This window comes from Saimiri boliviensis, chromosome 4 (assembly GCF_048565385.1).
Source record: "Saimiri boliviensis isolate mSaiBol1 chromosome 4, mSaiBol1.pri, whole genome shotgun sequence".
Classification (NCBI taxonomy): Eukaryota; Metazoa; Chordata; class Mammalia; order Primates; family Cebidae; genus Saimiri; species Saimiri boliviensis.
The window spans coordinates 134099969-134116228 of record NC_133452.1 but is presented as its reverse complement, the minus strand read 5'-3'; the positions used below and the strand labels follow the sequence as shown (position 1 = coordinate 134116228).

General features: G+C 46.2%; 2 protein-coding genes across 2 annotated transcripts in view; one reads left to right on the top strand and one right to left on the bottom strand.

Annotated features, from left to right (window-relative positions):
* The window catches only part of TRIM26 (tripartite motif containing 26), a 30927-nt gene that overhangs the window by 11976 nt on the left and 2691 nt on the right, over nucleotides 1-16260 (bottom strand). The window contains exons 2-3 of the mRNA XM_003944847.4: nucleotides 1415-1903; nucleotides 1179-1274 (exon numbers count right to left, since the gene is read on the bottom strand). Of these exons, the coding sequence (XP_003944896.2) occupies nucleotides 1179-1274; nucleotides 1415-1852 (534 nt within the window). The 5' untranslated portion in view covers nucleotides 1853-1903. The remainder of the gene's footprint in view (nucleotides 1-1178; nucleotides 1275-1414; nucleotides 1904-16260) is intronic.
* LOC101053625 (tubulin beta chain-like) lies at nucleotides 4759-5322 on the top strand. Its single transcript, XM_010332860.3, has one exon. The coding sequence runs from the start codon at nucleotides 4759-4761 to the stop codon at nucleotides 5320-5322; it is 564 nt and encodes a 187-aa protein (XP_010331162.3).

Here is a 16260-nt window from a genome sequence, read left to right as displayed (position 1 = left end):
CTCAGTGGCCCTGTTGACTGGTGCTGGGCTGGGGGCAGCCGTGCACACTGAGGGCCTGGAGGGGTCGTTGGACTTAGCCGTCTCTGGCTTACTTTCTCCTTCTCCCTGGGCCTGACCCCACTACTCCTCCACTGCCCACATCCCCAACATACACATTTTTCCCAGATTTTCCCCAGAAAATCAGAACCATTTTATCAGTTTTCCCCCCGCAACCCCATCTCCAATCAGGCACATAATGTGCTGCCTAACTACAGTTGTCCCTTGGTGTCAGTGGGTGATGGGTTCCACAATCCCCCTCCCCAAGGACACCCTAATCCAAGGATGCTCAAGTTTCTTATATAAAATGGAATCATATTTACATATAATCCACCATATACTTTAAATTATCTCTAGATTACTTATAATGCCTAATACAACGTAAATGCTATATAAATAGCTGTTACATTGTATTGTTTAGAGAATAATGACAAGATAAAAAAAATCTGTTTATGTTCAGTAGAGATGCTTTTTCTCTTTTCTGAATATTTCTGATCGATGGTTGGGTAAACCCACAGGTGCAGAGCCCACAGATATGGAGGAGGTCCCACTGGGCTGGCAACCATGATCCTGGGTCTGGGCCTCACTACATACAGTACCATCAGAGCTGGCAGGCCTGCCTTAGCCGTTCCCTAGCCCCTCCCTCTCAGTTCTTACCCTGGAGCCAACTCCCTCCTTCTAAACCCTTTGTCCCCCCTCCACTCTCAGGCAAGCTTCTGTCTCTCTGTCTGTCTGTCTCTCTCTCTGTTTCTCTCTCTCTCTCTCTCTCTCTCTCTCTCTCTCTCTCTCTCTCTCTCTCTCTGAAAGGAAGAATGAAGCCATGCCTTTCTTCAGTCCCCTGGCAGAAAAGAAGCTGCAACTAGACATGGGCCCTGCCACCAAGGTAAGAGTCACAGAAAAGGAAAGGGACTCTGGCTGACATCCAGGTGACCCACTTGTCTCTCAGATAAGAAACAGGCCCAAGACCACACAGCTAGAAAGACAGAGCTTGGACTAAACCCAGGTCTGCCACTGCCAGCCCGACGCCCATCCTCCCTGTGAGCAGCACCTAGAACACCTCCCAGCAGCCGCCTACTCACCCAGCCTCACTCTGCCCTACACGGGCACAACACTTCAGGGCTTCCTGTACCAGCCTCACTTACCAGCGCAGCCAGGATATCACCTTCTCCCTTTGCCTGGAAGCCCTGAATTTTGTCTCTGTCTCTCCTTAGGGTACTCAGGTGATTCAGGATTTTTTCCTGTGGAGAAACAAGCAGTGGGAACAGGTGGATGCTCTGGGCTGGGGCAGAAGGGGAGACTCAGGCTGAGTCCTCTGAGGGCTGCAGGCGGAGCGTCCACAGAAGGTGGCAAGGCACCCTTGCGGGTGAGGAGGGCTTACCCTGTGGGGCTGGGCAGCCTTCTCCATGAGGACGGCCGTGTGGGGCCTGTGCTCCCGGGACTCCCGGCACATCACGCACAGCAGCTTCCCATCGTCCTCACAGTAGTAGTGCAGCTTCTCCCGGTGTCGCTCGCACAGCTTCGCGTCCTGCTGCTCCCGGGTCACCTCTCCCGGCTGCCTGCCCTTGTCCACCTTCAGCCGCTCGATGTTCTCCACCAGGCTGGCCAGCTGCCACACGGGTCGAATATTCTCCTTCTTAAAAGGCTTCTTACAGAGCGGGCAGACGGGACGGCTCCCTGAGATGGGGCGGACATCTGTGGTGCAGCTGCGGCAGAAGACGTGGCCACAGTCAATGGTCACAGGGTCCCGCAGGTAATCGAGACAGATGGAGCAGGTCACCTCCTCTTCCAGGCTCCGTAGTGGGGCTGACGTGGCCATGGTACCCTTAGTTCAGAGAGGTCTTCGTTCACTGTTGGGGACTTCTTCTCTCTGGAGATGAGACATAAGAGTCAGGAGCAGAGGTGGCAGCCTTGTAGCTGCCAGGCACAGCACTCAGTCAATCTCCCGACACCACCAGCTCCTACAGGGCTCACACAATGTCAAAGGGAAGGGGCCCTTACAGAACTAGCCCAACTCCTTCATTGTACAGGTAAGAAAATGGAAATCCCAGAAAGATTAACTTGGTAGAGTGAAGAGCAGGGCTGCCACTAGCCTATACCTTGCTGTTGGGGGAGCCTGAGCACCCTTTCCATCTGTTGGAAAATCACTGTAATGCACCAACTGTAACAGAACAATCTCTTACTACTTGCTGGGAAACTCAACAATACATATATAAATCTACTATGTCTACCATGGACACAGTTCTCCCTCGCTTGTGGACACCTGCTCACTCAATTATGCAAAGCAGAAGACACATGACCAGCCATGGGGGTCCTGACAGAGTCAAGAGACCCCTTTCGTTTGTTCCTCAAGCTTTCAGGTTTCAAGAACTACGAGAGGGCAGCATGCCATGGCTCACCCTAACCCAACATTTTGGGTGGCTAAGGCAGGAGGATCACTTGAACCCAGGAGTTTGAAACCAGCCTCAGCAACATAGTGAGACCCTGTCTCTACTAAAAAAAGTTGTAAAAATTTAAAAAGCCCTGTATGGTAGAATATATCTATAGTCCCAGCTAGAAGGCCACAGCAGGAGGATTCCTTGAATCTGGAGGTGGAAGCTACCGTGAGCTATGATTTCGCCACTATACTCCAGCCTGGGCAACAGAATGAGAGACCCCATCTCAAAACAACAAAAGACATTAAAAAAAAAAAAAAAAACTAAGGGTACTGAGGTTCTTTACCAAAATTTAAGAAGCATCAGGAAGATTCAGGAGTCTGAGTGTCAGTGTTTCCCTTCATGAGTGTTTCCCTGGGCTGTTCTACAGTTTGGGTCTAATTTGCTTCCCCTAGAAGGCTAGACTCTAAACTCAGCCCTCCAGGGGAGCACATCTTAGCCTCAATGGGCTTGTTCTTGGCTGTGACTGCCCCATCTAGCTTGCTCCTGAAGGAAACCAGCATGGGAGGAACCCTCAGGTGGCAGTGGTGGCTATGTGCTGTGAAGCCTTGGCGTGTACAGGGAATGTGGACACACAGAAGGGACTCTGCTTCTGTTTACCTTTGTAGTCCTGTCCCAGTTCCAGTCTGAAGTTATGAGCCTCAGCACATCTAACCCAAGAGCAGCCTCCTGCCCCTAACTCTACCTGACAATAAAGTAGTCACTTAAGTACTGAGCCTCGCCCGGGTACAGTGGCTCAGGCCTGTAATCCCAGCACTTTGGGAGGCTGAGGCAGGCAGATCACCTGAGGTTGGGAGTTCAAGACCAGCTGACCAACATGGAGAAACTCTGTCTCTACTAAAAATACAAAAAATTAGCCAGGCACATGCCTATAATCCCAGCTACTCGAGAGGCTGAGGCAGGAGAATTGCTTGAACCCGGGAGGTGGAGGGTGCAGTAAGCTGAGATCATGCCATTGTACTCCAGAATGGGCAACAAGAGCAAAACTCCGTCTCAAAGAAAAAAAAAGTACTGAGCCTCAGTGTATCCATCTGTAAAATAGGAGTGATACTTACTTTCAAGGGTTTCTAAGCAGGTCATGTGAAAGAATTATGGTAAAAGTACTAAGCACAAGCCTAGTACAGATAGAAATCTAGCAGAGAACTCAGAACCCCTGGTTCCCAAATCCAGTAAGTGTTCAAACCACAAAGAGTTAAATTCAAAAGTGGCAGCAAGAGAAGAAGTGAGCAGAACCAGTCACGGTGACACGCATGCTACAGAGTTAAAGAACATCGTCACGGGGCAGTGCCTGGAGGACTTGCTCTCCCATAGATCCATGGAAGGCAACTAGAGTAGTGCTGGAAAGACAACCAGCAGGGCACAGAGGTGACTGCGAGGCTGGAATGAAGCAACTTGAATTACAGGCAAATCAATACTAGCAATGATTATGTATGGTGAAAGTCCATTGCAACAGAGTTCAGTGGCCTCTGTCAGTAGTGACATGAATGGGATAGAGATAAAACCCCCAGTCTATACGACCCAAGAGTAAACAAAACAGTAATATAATGTAACTCATTGAGGGTCTAGTTAAGTACTATATAAAAAGTGTTTTACGATGTAAAAGGACTGTTACAGTGCTGATAATAAATTCCAACTGGAAGCACTAATTGGATCTAGTTATGTGTGACTTTAAGAGACAAAATGAGGGGAAAATCAAGCACTTTCGAAGCACAAATGAAAGAATCAAGTAATTTAACTGTCAAGTGAAAGTAATATCAAGTTCCTAGATGTTAGTCATGCTGGGAGAAATGCTAGAAATTGCCTGGTCCAACTCCTTGGCTTTACTGTTGAGGAAATAAGCCTGGCCCAGCACTTTTTCAGTTGTAACATACTGCCAGTGTTTGGAAATAGGAAAAGGAAATGGTACTGGGTGTGGCTGTGGGCTGTGAAGCCGTTCATCATGCCTCTTTGCCAAATGGCCTGGAAGTTTAAAAGCTGAGGTTGTTTTCTTGCTCAAGGATGGCCCGTGTTATCTTTGGAGTTGGGAACTTATTTTGCAATTTACTTGCAAAATAAAAAGAATAAAAGGACTACGAAATGCTTAGCTACAGCTCTTCTTCCATGCCAAATAGGATACCTCATCACCCAGCCTCCATGCTGGGATTCGATAGTCTTTAAACCTCCTGAAACTGTCAAAAATTATTGTATCTACTAGATACATAAAACTGTCTAGAGATTACAGCAAACATCAGCAAATAACTAGAAAATCATTTTGCGACTGCCATCATAATAGCACAAGGATCATCAATAGATGCTAAAACTATTGGGTGAAAGGTTTTGGGGGCAAGATAGTCCCCATGGTGCCAAAGTACCGACGAATGGATTACTTCCTGGCATAACTGAGCTCACTCAGCAACTCTTTGATGCTAAGAATATGATGGCCACCTGTGACCCCCAACATGGCTACCTAACCGTGGCTGCCATTTTTAGAGGTCGCATGTCCATGAGGGAGGTGGATGAGCAAATGTTCAACATTCAGAATAAGAACAGCAGCTACTTTGCTGAATGGCTCCCTAACAACAGGAAAACAGCCGTCTGTGACATCCCACCCCGGGGGCTAAAAATGTCGGCCACCTTCACTGCTAACAACACAGCGATCCAAGAGCTCTTCAAACGCGTCTCCGAACAGTTTACAGCTATGTTCAGGCGCAAGGCCTTCCTGCACTGGTACGCGGGCGAGGGCATGGATGAGATGGAGTTCACCGACGCCAAGAGCAACCTTAATGACCTGATGTCAGAACACCAGCAATGCCAAGATGCCACAGCTGAGGAGGAGGAGTTTGAGGAGTGTGCTGAGGAGGAGGAGGTAGCCTAGAAGCTTCCTTTTCTGATAAGGAAGAGATCCTGTGATCACCTTAACTAAGTGATCAAATCCAGTGTTAATCCACAGAGGGGGCGAGGTGGCATGTGCTTCCTGGCATGGCACTACATAAATCACACATTACCCATGAAGTTTGTGCCAAAAACGTTTGACTTGAATGAAAGGCTAGTCAAGACTTTAGACGTAACTTCCAGTTTGTAGAAAATATGAAGGGTAAAAGAATACTCAAGTACGTTACAACTGAAAAAGTACTAACGGAGGAGTTTCCATGAGGAAACAACTAGAAAAATCCAGAATGCCGGACACCTCACATGGCAACTGGTCTAATCTTTAAAAAAGTCAATGTCATTAAAAAAACTTTGAAAGAACTGCTCTTGATTTTTACAGACTAAAGAAAAATAATAACCAAATGCAGTATGTGAACCTTGATTGGATCCCGTTTGTTTTTCCTTTCTTTTTTTTTTAATAGGCTATAAAAATAGTCTTGGAACTATTGTGGGAAATTTGAAAATAGACTGAGTGTTGGATCATATAAAAAAATTATTTCTGGCCGGGCGCGGTGGCTCAAGCCTGTAATCCCAGCACTTTGGGAGGCCGAGGCGGGTGGATCACAAGGTCAAGAGATCGAGACCATCCTGGTCAACATGGTGAAACCCCGTCTCTACTAAAAATACAAAAAAAAAAAAAAGTAGCTGGGCATGGTGGCATATGCCTGTAATCCAAGCTACTCAGGAAGCTGATGCAGGAGAATTGCCTGAACCCAGGAGGCGGAGGTTGCGGTGAGCCGAGATCGCGCCATTGCACTCCAGCCTGGGTAACAAGAGCGAAACTCCGTCTCAAAAAAAAAAAAAAAAAAAAAAAAAATTATTTCTTTTTTTTTGAGACAGAGTCTTACTCTTGTCCCCTACAGTCCAATGGAACTATCTTGGTTCACTGCAACTCACACCACCCTAGCTCAAGAAATCCTCTCACCTCAGCCTCCTGAGTTGCTGCAACAACAGGCACATGCTACTGCACTTGGCTGATTTTTAAAAGTTTTTGTAGAGAAGAGTTCCCACTATATTGCCCAGGCTGGTCTTGAACTCCTAGGCTCAAGCCATCCTTCCGTCTCAGCCTTCCAAAGTACTGGGATTATAGGCATGAGTGACTGCACCTTGTTTAAAATTCTTTTCTTTTCTTTTCTTTTTTTTTTTTGAGACGGAGTTTCACTCTTGTTACCCAGGCTGAAGTGCAATGGTGTGATCTCGGCTCACCGCAACCTCCACCCCCTGGGTTCAGGCAATTCTCCTGCCTCAGCCTCCTGAGTAGCTGGGATTACAGGCACGTGCCACCATGCCTAGCTAATTTTTTGTATTTTTAGTAGAGACGGGGTTTCACCATGTTGACCAGGATGGTCTCGATCTCTTGACCTTGTGATCCACCCGCCTCAGCCTCCCAAAGTGCTGGGATTACAGGCTTGAGCCACCAAGCCCAGCCAAATTATTTTCTAAATAGCATTTATTGAAGTTACATAAATAAATAAATGCATGTACTTATTTATTTATTCATTTATTTATTTGTTTTTGAGATGGAGTTTTCCTCTTGTTGCCCAGGCTGGAGTGCAGTGGCACAAACTAGACTCACTGCAACTTCCACCTCCCAGGTTCAAGCAATTCTCCTCCCTCAGCCTCCCTAGTAGCTGGGATTACAGGCACCCGCCAACATATCTGGCTAATTTTTTGTATTTTTAGTAGAGATGGGTTTCACCAGGTTGGCCAGGCTGGTCTCAAACTCCTGATCTCAGGTGATCCACCTGCCTTGGCCTCCCATAGTGCTGGGATTACAGGCGTGAGATACCATGCCCGGCCAAACCTGTATTTCTAGGCAATGGATGCTGTAGGGTTTACAGCTTGTCTCCCACCTAATTTGAAATGATTCAGCAAAGCAAAATAAAAAGCTATAAAAGTTTTCTGGGGAGGGAGCTATAGTTTTCTATCACATTCTTGTTTTTTTTTTTGAGATGGAGTCTTGCTCTGTCGCCCAGGCTAGAGTGCAGTGGCGTGATCTCAGCTCACTGCAATCTCCACCTCTCGGGTTCAAGTGATTCTCCTGCCCGTGCCTCCTTAGTAGCTGCGACTACAAGCATGTGCCACCACGACCGGCTAATTTTTTGTATTTTTAGTAGAGACAGGGTTGCACTGTGTTAGCCGGGATGGTCTCAATCTCCTGACCTTGTGATCCACCCGCCTCAGCCTCCCAAAGTGTTGGGATTACAGGCATGAGCCACTGCTCCTGGCCTTCTACCACATTCTTAAAAGTAACCATCAAAAATGGTTAAATCACTGATACAGATATCATGGTGCTCAATACACATCTGTTAAACCAGTGAATGGATTCAGGGGAACTGCAGACAAGGTTAATCGAATAGAACCATTTGTTTTTGAGGGTCTGCCGTAACTAGATAAACAAAACACAGTACCATTTTTATAACCGATCCCTTCCCTTGGTTATACAGACTCCTTCTGAGGAAACAGGCTTAGCAGGGTGAAGTGACTTGTCCAAGAGCACATGGCTAGGAAGCAGTGCCTGGTGCCAAGCCCTCCACTCAATCCACTACACTCTCTTCCCTACCCAAGCACACTGTAGAATGGGGTCTAATACCAGCTCCTTTGTTAGGAAGCTCAGATGAGGTCATCTACATGGAAAGGCTTTGTAAGCTGAGTAATGCTGACAAAAGAAAAGGGGCATATATTCTGCTGATACGGACCAAAAGCACCCTAGCCTTAGCTATGACAAACTTTCACATATGGGGTGAGCAATAAAGCATCCCTGTTAGATAGCACTTTTCCTTTTTAGGGATTGGGGATCTCAAGATTTCAGAATTAGGAGAAATAGGGTTGAGTATGAGAGATATGAGCAGGTCAGAATAACCACTCCCTTTCCCCAAATACAAATCTGTCAGGTCCGATGTAAAATTCACCCTCTCTTTAAAAAAAAAAAACAACTCTTCCCCAACTTGCCACACTCCCCCCACCCCCATGGTTCTACCCTATCTTTTATGCCTTCAGCATATTCTCTGTGATTATCACAACAGGTTTCTACAATAAGAGTTGTAAAACCATTACCCTCCTATCCATTCCTGGCTCCTGGGCAGACAGAAACCAAAATTAGAGCCAAAAAAAAAAAAAAAAAAAAAAAAACCCAAAAACACTGGATAACACACTCCAACCCCACCCCCTTTACCCAGATGAGAATTCTGAAGCCATCCTCCCACCTCAGGGAGGAAGTCACTTCATGAGGAAGTCACTTCATGAACTGCCTTGCACCAGAGGTCACACATCCCTGCTGGGGGTGAGGGGACATTCTTCTGTCTCTTCAGTAAACCAGTAGCAGCCCAGTGTGGTGGCTCACACCTGTAATCCCAGCACTTTGGGAGGCCAAGGCAGGTGGATCACCTGAGGTCGGGAGTTTGAGACCAGCCTGAACAACATAGAGAAGCTCCATTGTCTACTAAAAATACAAAATTAGCTGGGCATGGTGGCACATGCCTGTAAGCCCAGCTACTTGGGAGGCTGAGGCAGGCTTGAATCCATGAGGTGGAGGTTGCAGTACAAGACTGCACCATTGTACTGCAGCTTGGGCAATAAGGGCAAAACTCTGTCTCAAAAAATAAAAAAAAATTAAAAAATAAACCAGAAGCTAGCTGCAATTCTATAGAACCAGGAAGACGCCACAAACAACAAGCCCTGCAATGTCCTGGTACCCTCACAGACAGAACTGGAGACACCCCCCACCTTTATCTAAGCTGTTCCCCAATCCAACCCTCCCCTATAAGTCTCTGGATCTCATAAATACCTAATCTGCACATGTCAACAGACGAGGCAAGGTGACGCCTCGTAATTTCAAGATATGGATGCATGCATGATTACTGGCTCCAAGATAATCACTATGAGCTGTAAAAACTAACTGAGGGCCGGGCACGGGGACTTGTGCCTGTAATTCCTGCACTTTGGGAGGCTAAGGCAGGAGGATTGCCTGAGCTCAGGAGTTTGAAACCAGCCTGAGTAACATAGTGAGACCTTGTCTCTAAAAAAAGAAATTTGCTGACTTAGCTGGTGTGATGGTGCATGCCTGTAGTTCCAGCTACCTAGTAAGCTGAGGCAGGAACATCTCTTGAGCCTGGGAAGTTGAGGCTGCAGAGAGCCATGACTGCACCACTGCACTCCAGCTGGGTAAAACTTTGGCCTGCCTCCTGCTGCCTCTGGCTCCTGGATGCCACCCAGAGGTGCCCTGGTAGACAATGAATCCCAGATGTGGACTCTGGGGCCCAGGAAAGTGAATGGAAAGGTCTGGGTTTGCACCATGGCCTCCAGCATACCAGTTCAGGCCTCTCTTGAGCATCTCAAGCTGCTTCTCAAGCATATGTCTGGACCTCCAAACAAGAGGAAAGCACCTGTAAGCCCAAAGCACTTAGCCTAGAGCTCCATTCCCTGTGGGTACTCCATTTAAGGGCTCTTGAGGCCCCAGATTAAGCCCCATATTTTAATCTGAGATAAGCAACTCTCCTTCAGGTAAACTTCCATGAGACACCTCTAAAAAACTGGAGAGGCCAGAATTCAGGGCAAAAAGCAAGTGATACAGATGTGCATACTAGAGGAGTGGCTGCACTGCTACTAGTCATGCCAAAGGCCTGGATACCAGGCTGTCCGGGAGATCCCAGTGACTGTGGATGATGCATTCCTGTGGTCACAATTGGCTTACTTTCCCCATGGAGCTGAGCATCAGTGGTGTTCTGAAGCACAGTGCACACCACAAAAACCACCAGGGCTCTGAACGCTAGAAATCCCCACAGGGCTCAAAGAGGGGCAGGAGGTAGCGGCCAGCTGGGAATCGGATGAGACAAGGCTTTCAAGGGCCCCTGTCCTGCAGCTAACTGATAGGGAAAAATTGGGAGTTCTTCATTTTTGTGCCTGAATATTTGTTTGACGTTGAATCATGAACCAAGTTCTCTCTTATCTAAAATATTCCTAAGTGTCATTTGGTGCTTTGATAAAATCCTTTATCATCTCATGGGATGGTTCAAACCCTGACTACATATCAGATTTGTAGTCTTCAAACTGATGAGTTTTCAAAACATACCCAGACCAACTGAATTAGAATCTCCAGAAGTGGGCCAGACTCTGGTATGGTATTAAAAAACAAACTTCCGGGCTGGGCACAGTGGCTCACACCTGTAATCCCAGAACTTTGGGAGGCCGAGGCAGGCAGATCATGAGATCAGGCAATCGAGACCATCCTGACCAACATGGTGAAACCCTGTCTCTACTAAAAATACAAAAATTACCAGGCATGTTGGCACGTGCCTGTAATCCCAGCTACTCGGGAGGCTGAGGCAGGAGAATCACTTGAACCCAGGCAATGGAGGTCGCAGTGAGCCGAGATCATGCCACGGCACTCCAGCCTGGGGGACAGAATAAGATTCCGTCTCAAAAAAAAAAAAAACTTCCTAGGAGATTCTAAAGTCTATCCAGGACTATGAATCACCAGAACCCCCTTATTTACAGAGGAGGAAAGTGAGTGCCAGAGCCTTGGACTGATTTGCCCAGCGGCAGAGCTGCCTTGCAGCAAGGCCAGAGCTAGCACAAAGTGGGGTGAGGTGCACCTCCCAGCTCTGGGCTTTTTCCACTCCACCACATGCTGCACTTTGGTGCCTGGAAAATAAACTCTCCCCACCCATAGGGAGTGCTGCAAAGGGTGAGCCTCACAGGCAGAGGAAACCAGCTGCCAGATAAAGGGTAGCTTTGAGTTTGAGGAGCTGACAATTGGCCACAGGTGGAGTGCAGTGGGGTGAGCAGAGGGAGGGTGGAGAAACAGGAGGGAACAGATTATGCAAGACTCTGTGACCCAGGTTAAGAATTTTGGACTTTATCCTAACAGCCCTTGGCAGCCATTGAGGTTGTTTAAGCAGCAGGGTGTTAAAATTTATTCAATAGCTAGCAGATGTTTATTAGGTGCCTACTATGTGTCAGGCACTGAGGTTATGGCAGAGAATAAAAATGGCAAACTCCCTGCCTTACCAGAACTTAATCCAGTGACCTAACTGAGGAATCCTGCCGAAGCTGAAATCAGATCCAACTGTGGGATCATCAAACCCTCAGGACTTCCTGATTTACATAAACCTTCTCTCTCTCCCTTGCTGCCTCACTGCTGCAGCCAGTCTGGCCTTCCTTTTGTTCCTCAAGCACACCTGGTCATGGTCACCTGTTAAACTGCCAATCTGCCCGGATGATCAACCTGGTTAAACCCCTCAATGGCTTTCTGGTGCCCCAGGAATAAAGTCAAAACTCCTGCCCTTCCTTTCTTCTGTGAGGAGGCTGTCCCAGGAGATCCTCACTGGATCTTAGATAATCATGGCCCAGCCCCTGTCTTCAGGCTCATTTCCTGCCACTCCCCACCTCAAACTCAAATCCACAGCCAAACCAAACAGCTCTCCAAGACTCAAAGTGCCATGCATTTTCCTAATCCTGTTGAAAATGTTATTCCCAGGCCCAGCGCAGTGGCTCATGCCTTTTTATCCCAGAGCTTTGGCAGGGCGAGGTGGGCGGATCACAAGGTCAAGAAATCAAGACCATCCTAGCCAACATGGTGAAACCTTGTCTCTACTAAAAATATAAAAATTAGCTGGGCTTGGTGGTACATGCCTGTAGTCCCAGCTACTCGGGAGGCTAAAATAGGAGAATCGCTTAAACCCAGGAGGCAGAGGTTGCAGTGAGCTGAGATCACACCACTGCACTCCATTCCTGGCGACAGAGCAAGACTCCGTCTCAAAAAAAGAAAAGAAAATTTTGTTCCCTCTGTCTAGAACACCATCCCTTTTCCACTTGGCAAATTCCTTTTCTAGCTTGAAGTCTCAGCTGAAAGCCACCTCCTCTAGCAATTATTTCCTGACCTGTCAGAATGGGTCCAAGAGTAGTCTAGTTATACAGCCCGAAAGCACCCCATGCTGCACCCTGTATTTCTCTGTAATTTTAAGTCCTGACTTATTAGCATAATTACTCACTTAACACCAGCTTTTCCCACCGAACAAGGAGATTGTGTCTGTCTTATCCCCAGAATCTACATAGTACTTGGCACAAAGTAGACAAAAATTGGCTGAGAAAACAAAGCACAAGCAGAGTATCTGACACAAAGAAGACACTTCCTACATGTCTGCTGAAGGAATGCAAACAATCTTAGCCACCTGCCCTTTCGCTCCAGCAAGATGGTAGTAAATTAGTAGAGAGAGAAGCAATTTCTTCATATTCCCTGTAGCAGCAAGAACAGTGGGCTGCACGTCCCCATCAAGTCATTGTTTCCAAGGTTTCGCTCCAGGAACTTACAGAAACCAGAAGAAAAAGCTATGTCTGAGAAAATGGCTGTTCTGGAGGAAGTTATAATAGTAAGAATCACTCCTTCCCTTTTCTTTAGTTTTAGACCTAGGTATACACCCCAGAAACAACAGAGTTTATTTTCTCAAGTTTTGAGCCTCAAATGGATTTTTTTTCCCTTTTTTTTTTTTTTTTTGGCATGTATTTTTCCAGTGGTGGGGGTGGGGAGGGAACTGATCATGTTTTAAGGCTCATTCATATTATTATAAGCTGATTTTATTTAATTGCTGCTCTGATTACAATTTTTAATGCAGTCTACTGATAGCCATATAAGTTGTTTCCAGTTTGAGACAATTACAAACACTACTTCCATGAATATTTCTGCACACACGTCCTAGCACACACAGGCAAGATGAATCCTCAATTTGACTAATCAGGCCAAACTGTTTCCAAAGTGACTATACTGTTGTGCAGTCTGCCCAGCAGGCTATGAGCACTCATGCTGCCCCACAGCCTCACCAACACCTGGTATTATCAGCTTTAATTTTTGCCACTCTGGAGGATGGCATATAGTGTGTGTGTATGAGTGTGTGTGTGTGTTTAACTCTCCAAAAGGAAACAGCATGAGAGAGACCCAGTAACAGGCCAAGGAATCCTATAGCAGCAGACCAGATATTGTGCTCCTTGACCCAACTAATAAATGTCGCAAATGTTTATCTTTGGGGAAAGAAGGGGAAGGGCCCACCCAGCTTCGGTTCTTCTTCCCCTTGGTAACTTACCACCTATGAGGTGGTGAGATGGAGATATTCTAACCATTAATCCAGGGAAAGGGAGGAATCTGAGCCATCAGCTAGGAAGTTACTGCTTTTCATCAAATTTGAGACACCTATGACATCACACTTTAGCATCTCTGAAATGTGATTAATGGCATGTCTTAATTTAACTGGCAAAATATTTTTTTGATGTGGGGCATAAAATAAGGGCACATAAAAGAAGTGATGGTGCTGTGGTTTGAACACGTCCCCCAAAAGTTCACGTGTTGGAAACTTAATTGCCAATGTAACGGTATTAAGAAGTGGGGTCTTTAAGATGTGACTGGGTCATGAGGGTGGAACTCTCATGATGGATTAATGCCATTCTTGCTAGAGTCCATTGGCTTCCAGATCCGTGAGCTGAATAAACATCTGTTGTTTACAATTTAACCAGCCTGTGGTATTCTGTTACAGCAACAGAAAATGGATTAAGATAAATAGCATCTTAGATTTGGTGAGATGTGGCATTATCTCCTAAAAAGTGTTCCCAGAATCATCCTTCTACCACACAGGATCTCATCCTGTTATTCTCCTGCTTCAAATCTTCTAGCTGAGGTTGGGCTTGGTGTCTGTAATCTGAGCACTTTGGGAGGCTGAGGCAGGAGGATCCCTTGAACCCAGGGGTTCAAGACCAGCCTGGGCAACATAGGGAGACCCTGTCTCTTAAAATAATAATAATAATTAATTAATTAATTAAAATAAAACAAACAAACCTGGCTCACGCCTGTAATCTCAGCACTTTGGGAGGCTGAAGCAGGTAGATCACGAGATCAAGAGATCGAGACCATCCTGGTCAATATGGTGAAACCCCATCTCTACTAAAAATACAAAAAATTAGCAGGGCATGGTGGCGCATGCCTGTAATCCCAGCTACTCAGGAGGCTGAGGCAGGAGAACTGCCTGAACCCAGGAGGCGGAGGTTGCGGTGAGCCAAGATCGTGCCACTGCACTCCAGCCTGGGTAACAAGAGCGAAACTCTGTCTCAAAAAAAACAAACAAACAAACAAATAAACCAAAAAAATTCCTACTAGCTAAGGTCAAAACTGCACAGGCAACCTCCTCTGCCCCCCATCCGGTTAGCCCCAACTTACCCATCCAGCCCCAAATGGTAGCCTCGTCCTACCTAATTCTCTGGCCATTAGATACATTGAACCAGGGAGACAGCCCCTTCTTCACACTCCACTCTCCACCCATGCCCTTGTACGAGCTCTTCTCTCCAGTCCAGCTCGTCCTTGAAGGCTTGAATACAATTTGTCCCCTTATCTGTGAAGTCTTTCTTGTGCCCATCCCATCGCTAAGTTGAATGTATCCCTCCTCTGGAGAGCTCCTAAAGCTTTGCATACACTGTATTTCTATGATAACACTATCACACTGCTTCATACAGTAGCACCCCCCATCCGCTGAAAATACATTCATACAGGAGTCCCCACAATCCTCAGGAGATGCATTCTAAGACTCCCAGTGGTGTCTGAAACCTATGTTTCTTTCTCCTACACATACACACTTATAATAAACTTTATAAAGCAGGCACAGAAAGATTAGCAATAATAACAGAAGAGAATTTTAACACTATACCGTAATAAAAGTTACATGCCTGTGGTCTCTCTTTTGAAGTATCTTGTACTGTACTCTCCCTTCTTGTGATGCAGGAACAGTGGGATGGCAAGAGATTTCATCATGCTACTCAGAACAATGCACATCTAGAACTTATGCATTGTTTACTTCTGAAATTTGCTGTTTACTCTCTTTGGACTGAGGCTGACTGAAACCATGGAAAATGAAGCCATAAATAAGTGGCTATAATTGATATTTTTATCTGTCTTCTCTCCCAGCCAGAATGGAAACCCAAGGGTCATGCCTCACTGATGTTTTTATCTCCAATATCCGGTACAAAGTAGAGGGTCTGCAAATGTTTGTGAAATTAATATGCTCCTCTAATTCCAGAGCCTTGGCATCTCCATTCTCCTCCCTTTCACCACACACCCCACTTTCCCACATTAAAATTCTGCTTCGGCGGCAGGCTCCCAGGGTTCTCCTTAGATTAGACACTCTTGGCCACACACATTACCTAGATCTCTTCTGGTCTACCTCTGCATGCACACAATTTTGGGGGGAAGGACAAAATTCCATTTCTATCAAGTTGGCAAAAATCTAATTCATCCCAACACCAGCCAAATTACGCTTTTGTCTTCTAAAACCAACTTCCCATTCTCTGTGTCTTTTCTATTCAGATCCTGGGGTGATCCAAGTCTGAAGTCACACCAAGAAGCCTCAATTCAGACCACGGGCTCTCTTCTGAGATTTGCAGTGTCCTCTGTGGTGGTCACAGCCAATCTGAGTCCAACTTGTTTGTCCCTTGCAGGAAGTGGGATCTAAGAAGTCATCCACTGCCTTGGGCCTTCAGTCTCCTTACCTCTTAACAAGGGGAAAACATTTTGCCAAGTTTACCAGGCTACTTGAGGTTCAAGCAAGGTCACATTAAGTATAAGTGTCTCATTAGCAAAAAGCTCTATAAAAATACATGCTGGGAAGGAGCACAGGAGCCAGTGTGAAACAGCTCCCAACAGCCAAAGCTGCAATAATCTGAGCAACAAAATAAAGTAGTACTGAATTATAAACCAAAGCATAAAATAAATGTCTCTGAGTCTACACTGAAATTAATGATTTAATAAATTAATAAATGGGGGAGAAGAGAGAAACAATCTTCCATGCAGAATAACTGCAAATAATATCTGTAGGGGCTGGGTATGGTGGCTCACACCTGTAATCCCAAT

Excerpts from the sequence above, each read along its gene's own strand:
- LOC101053625 (XM_010332860.3), top strand. The coding sequence starts at position 4,759 with ATGCTAAAACTATTGGGTGAAAGGTTTTGGGGGCAAGATAGTCCCCAT.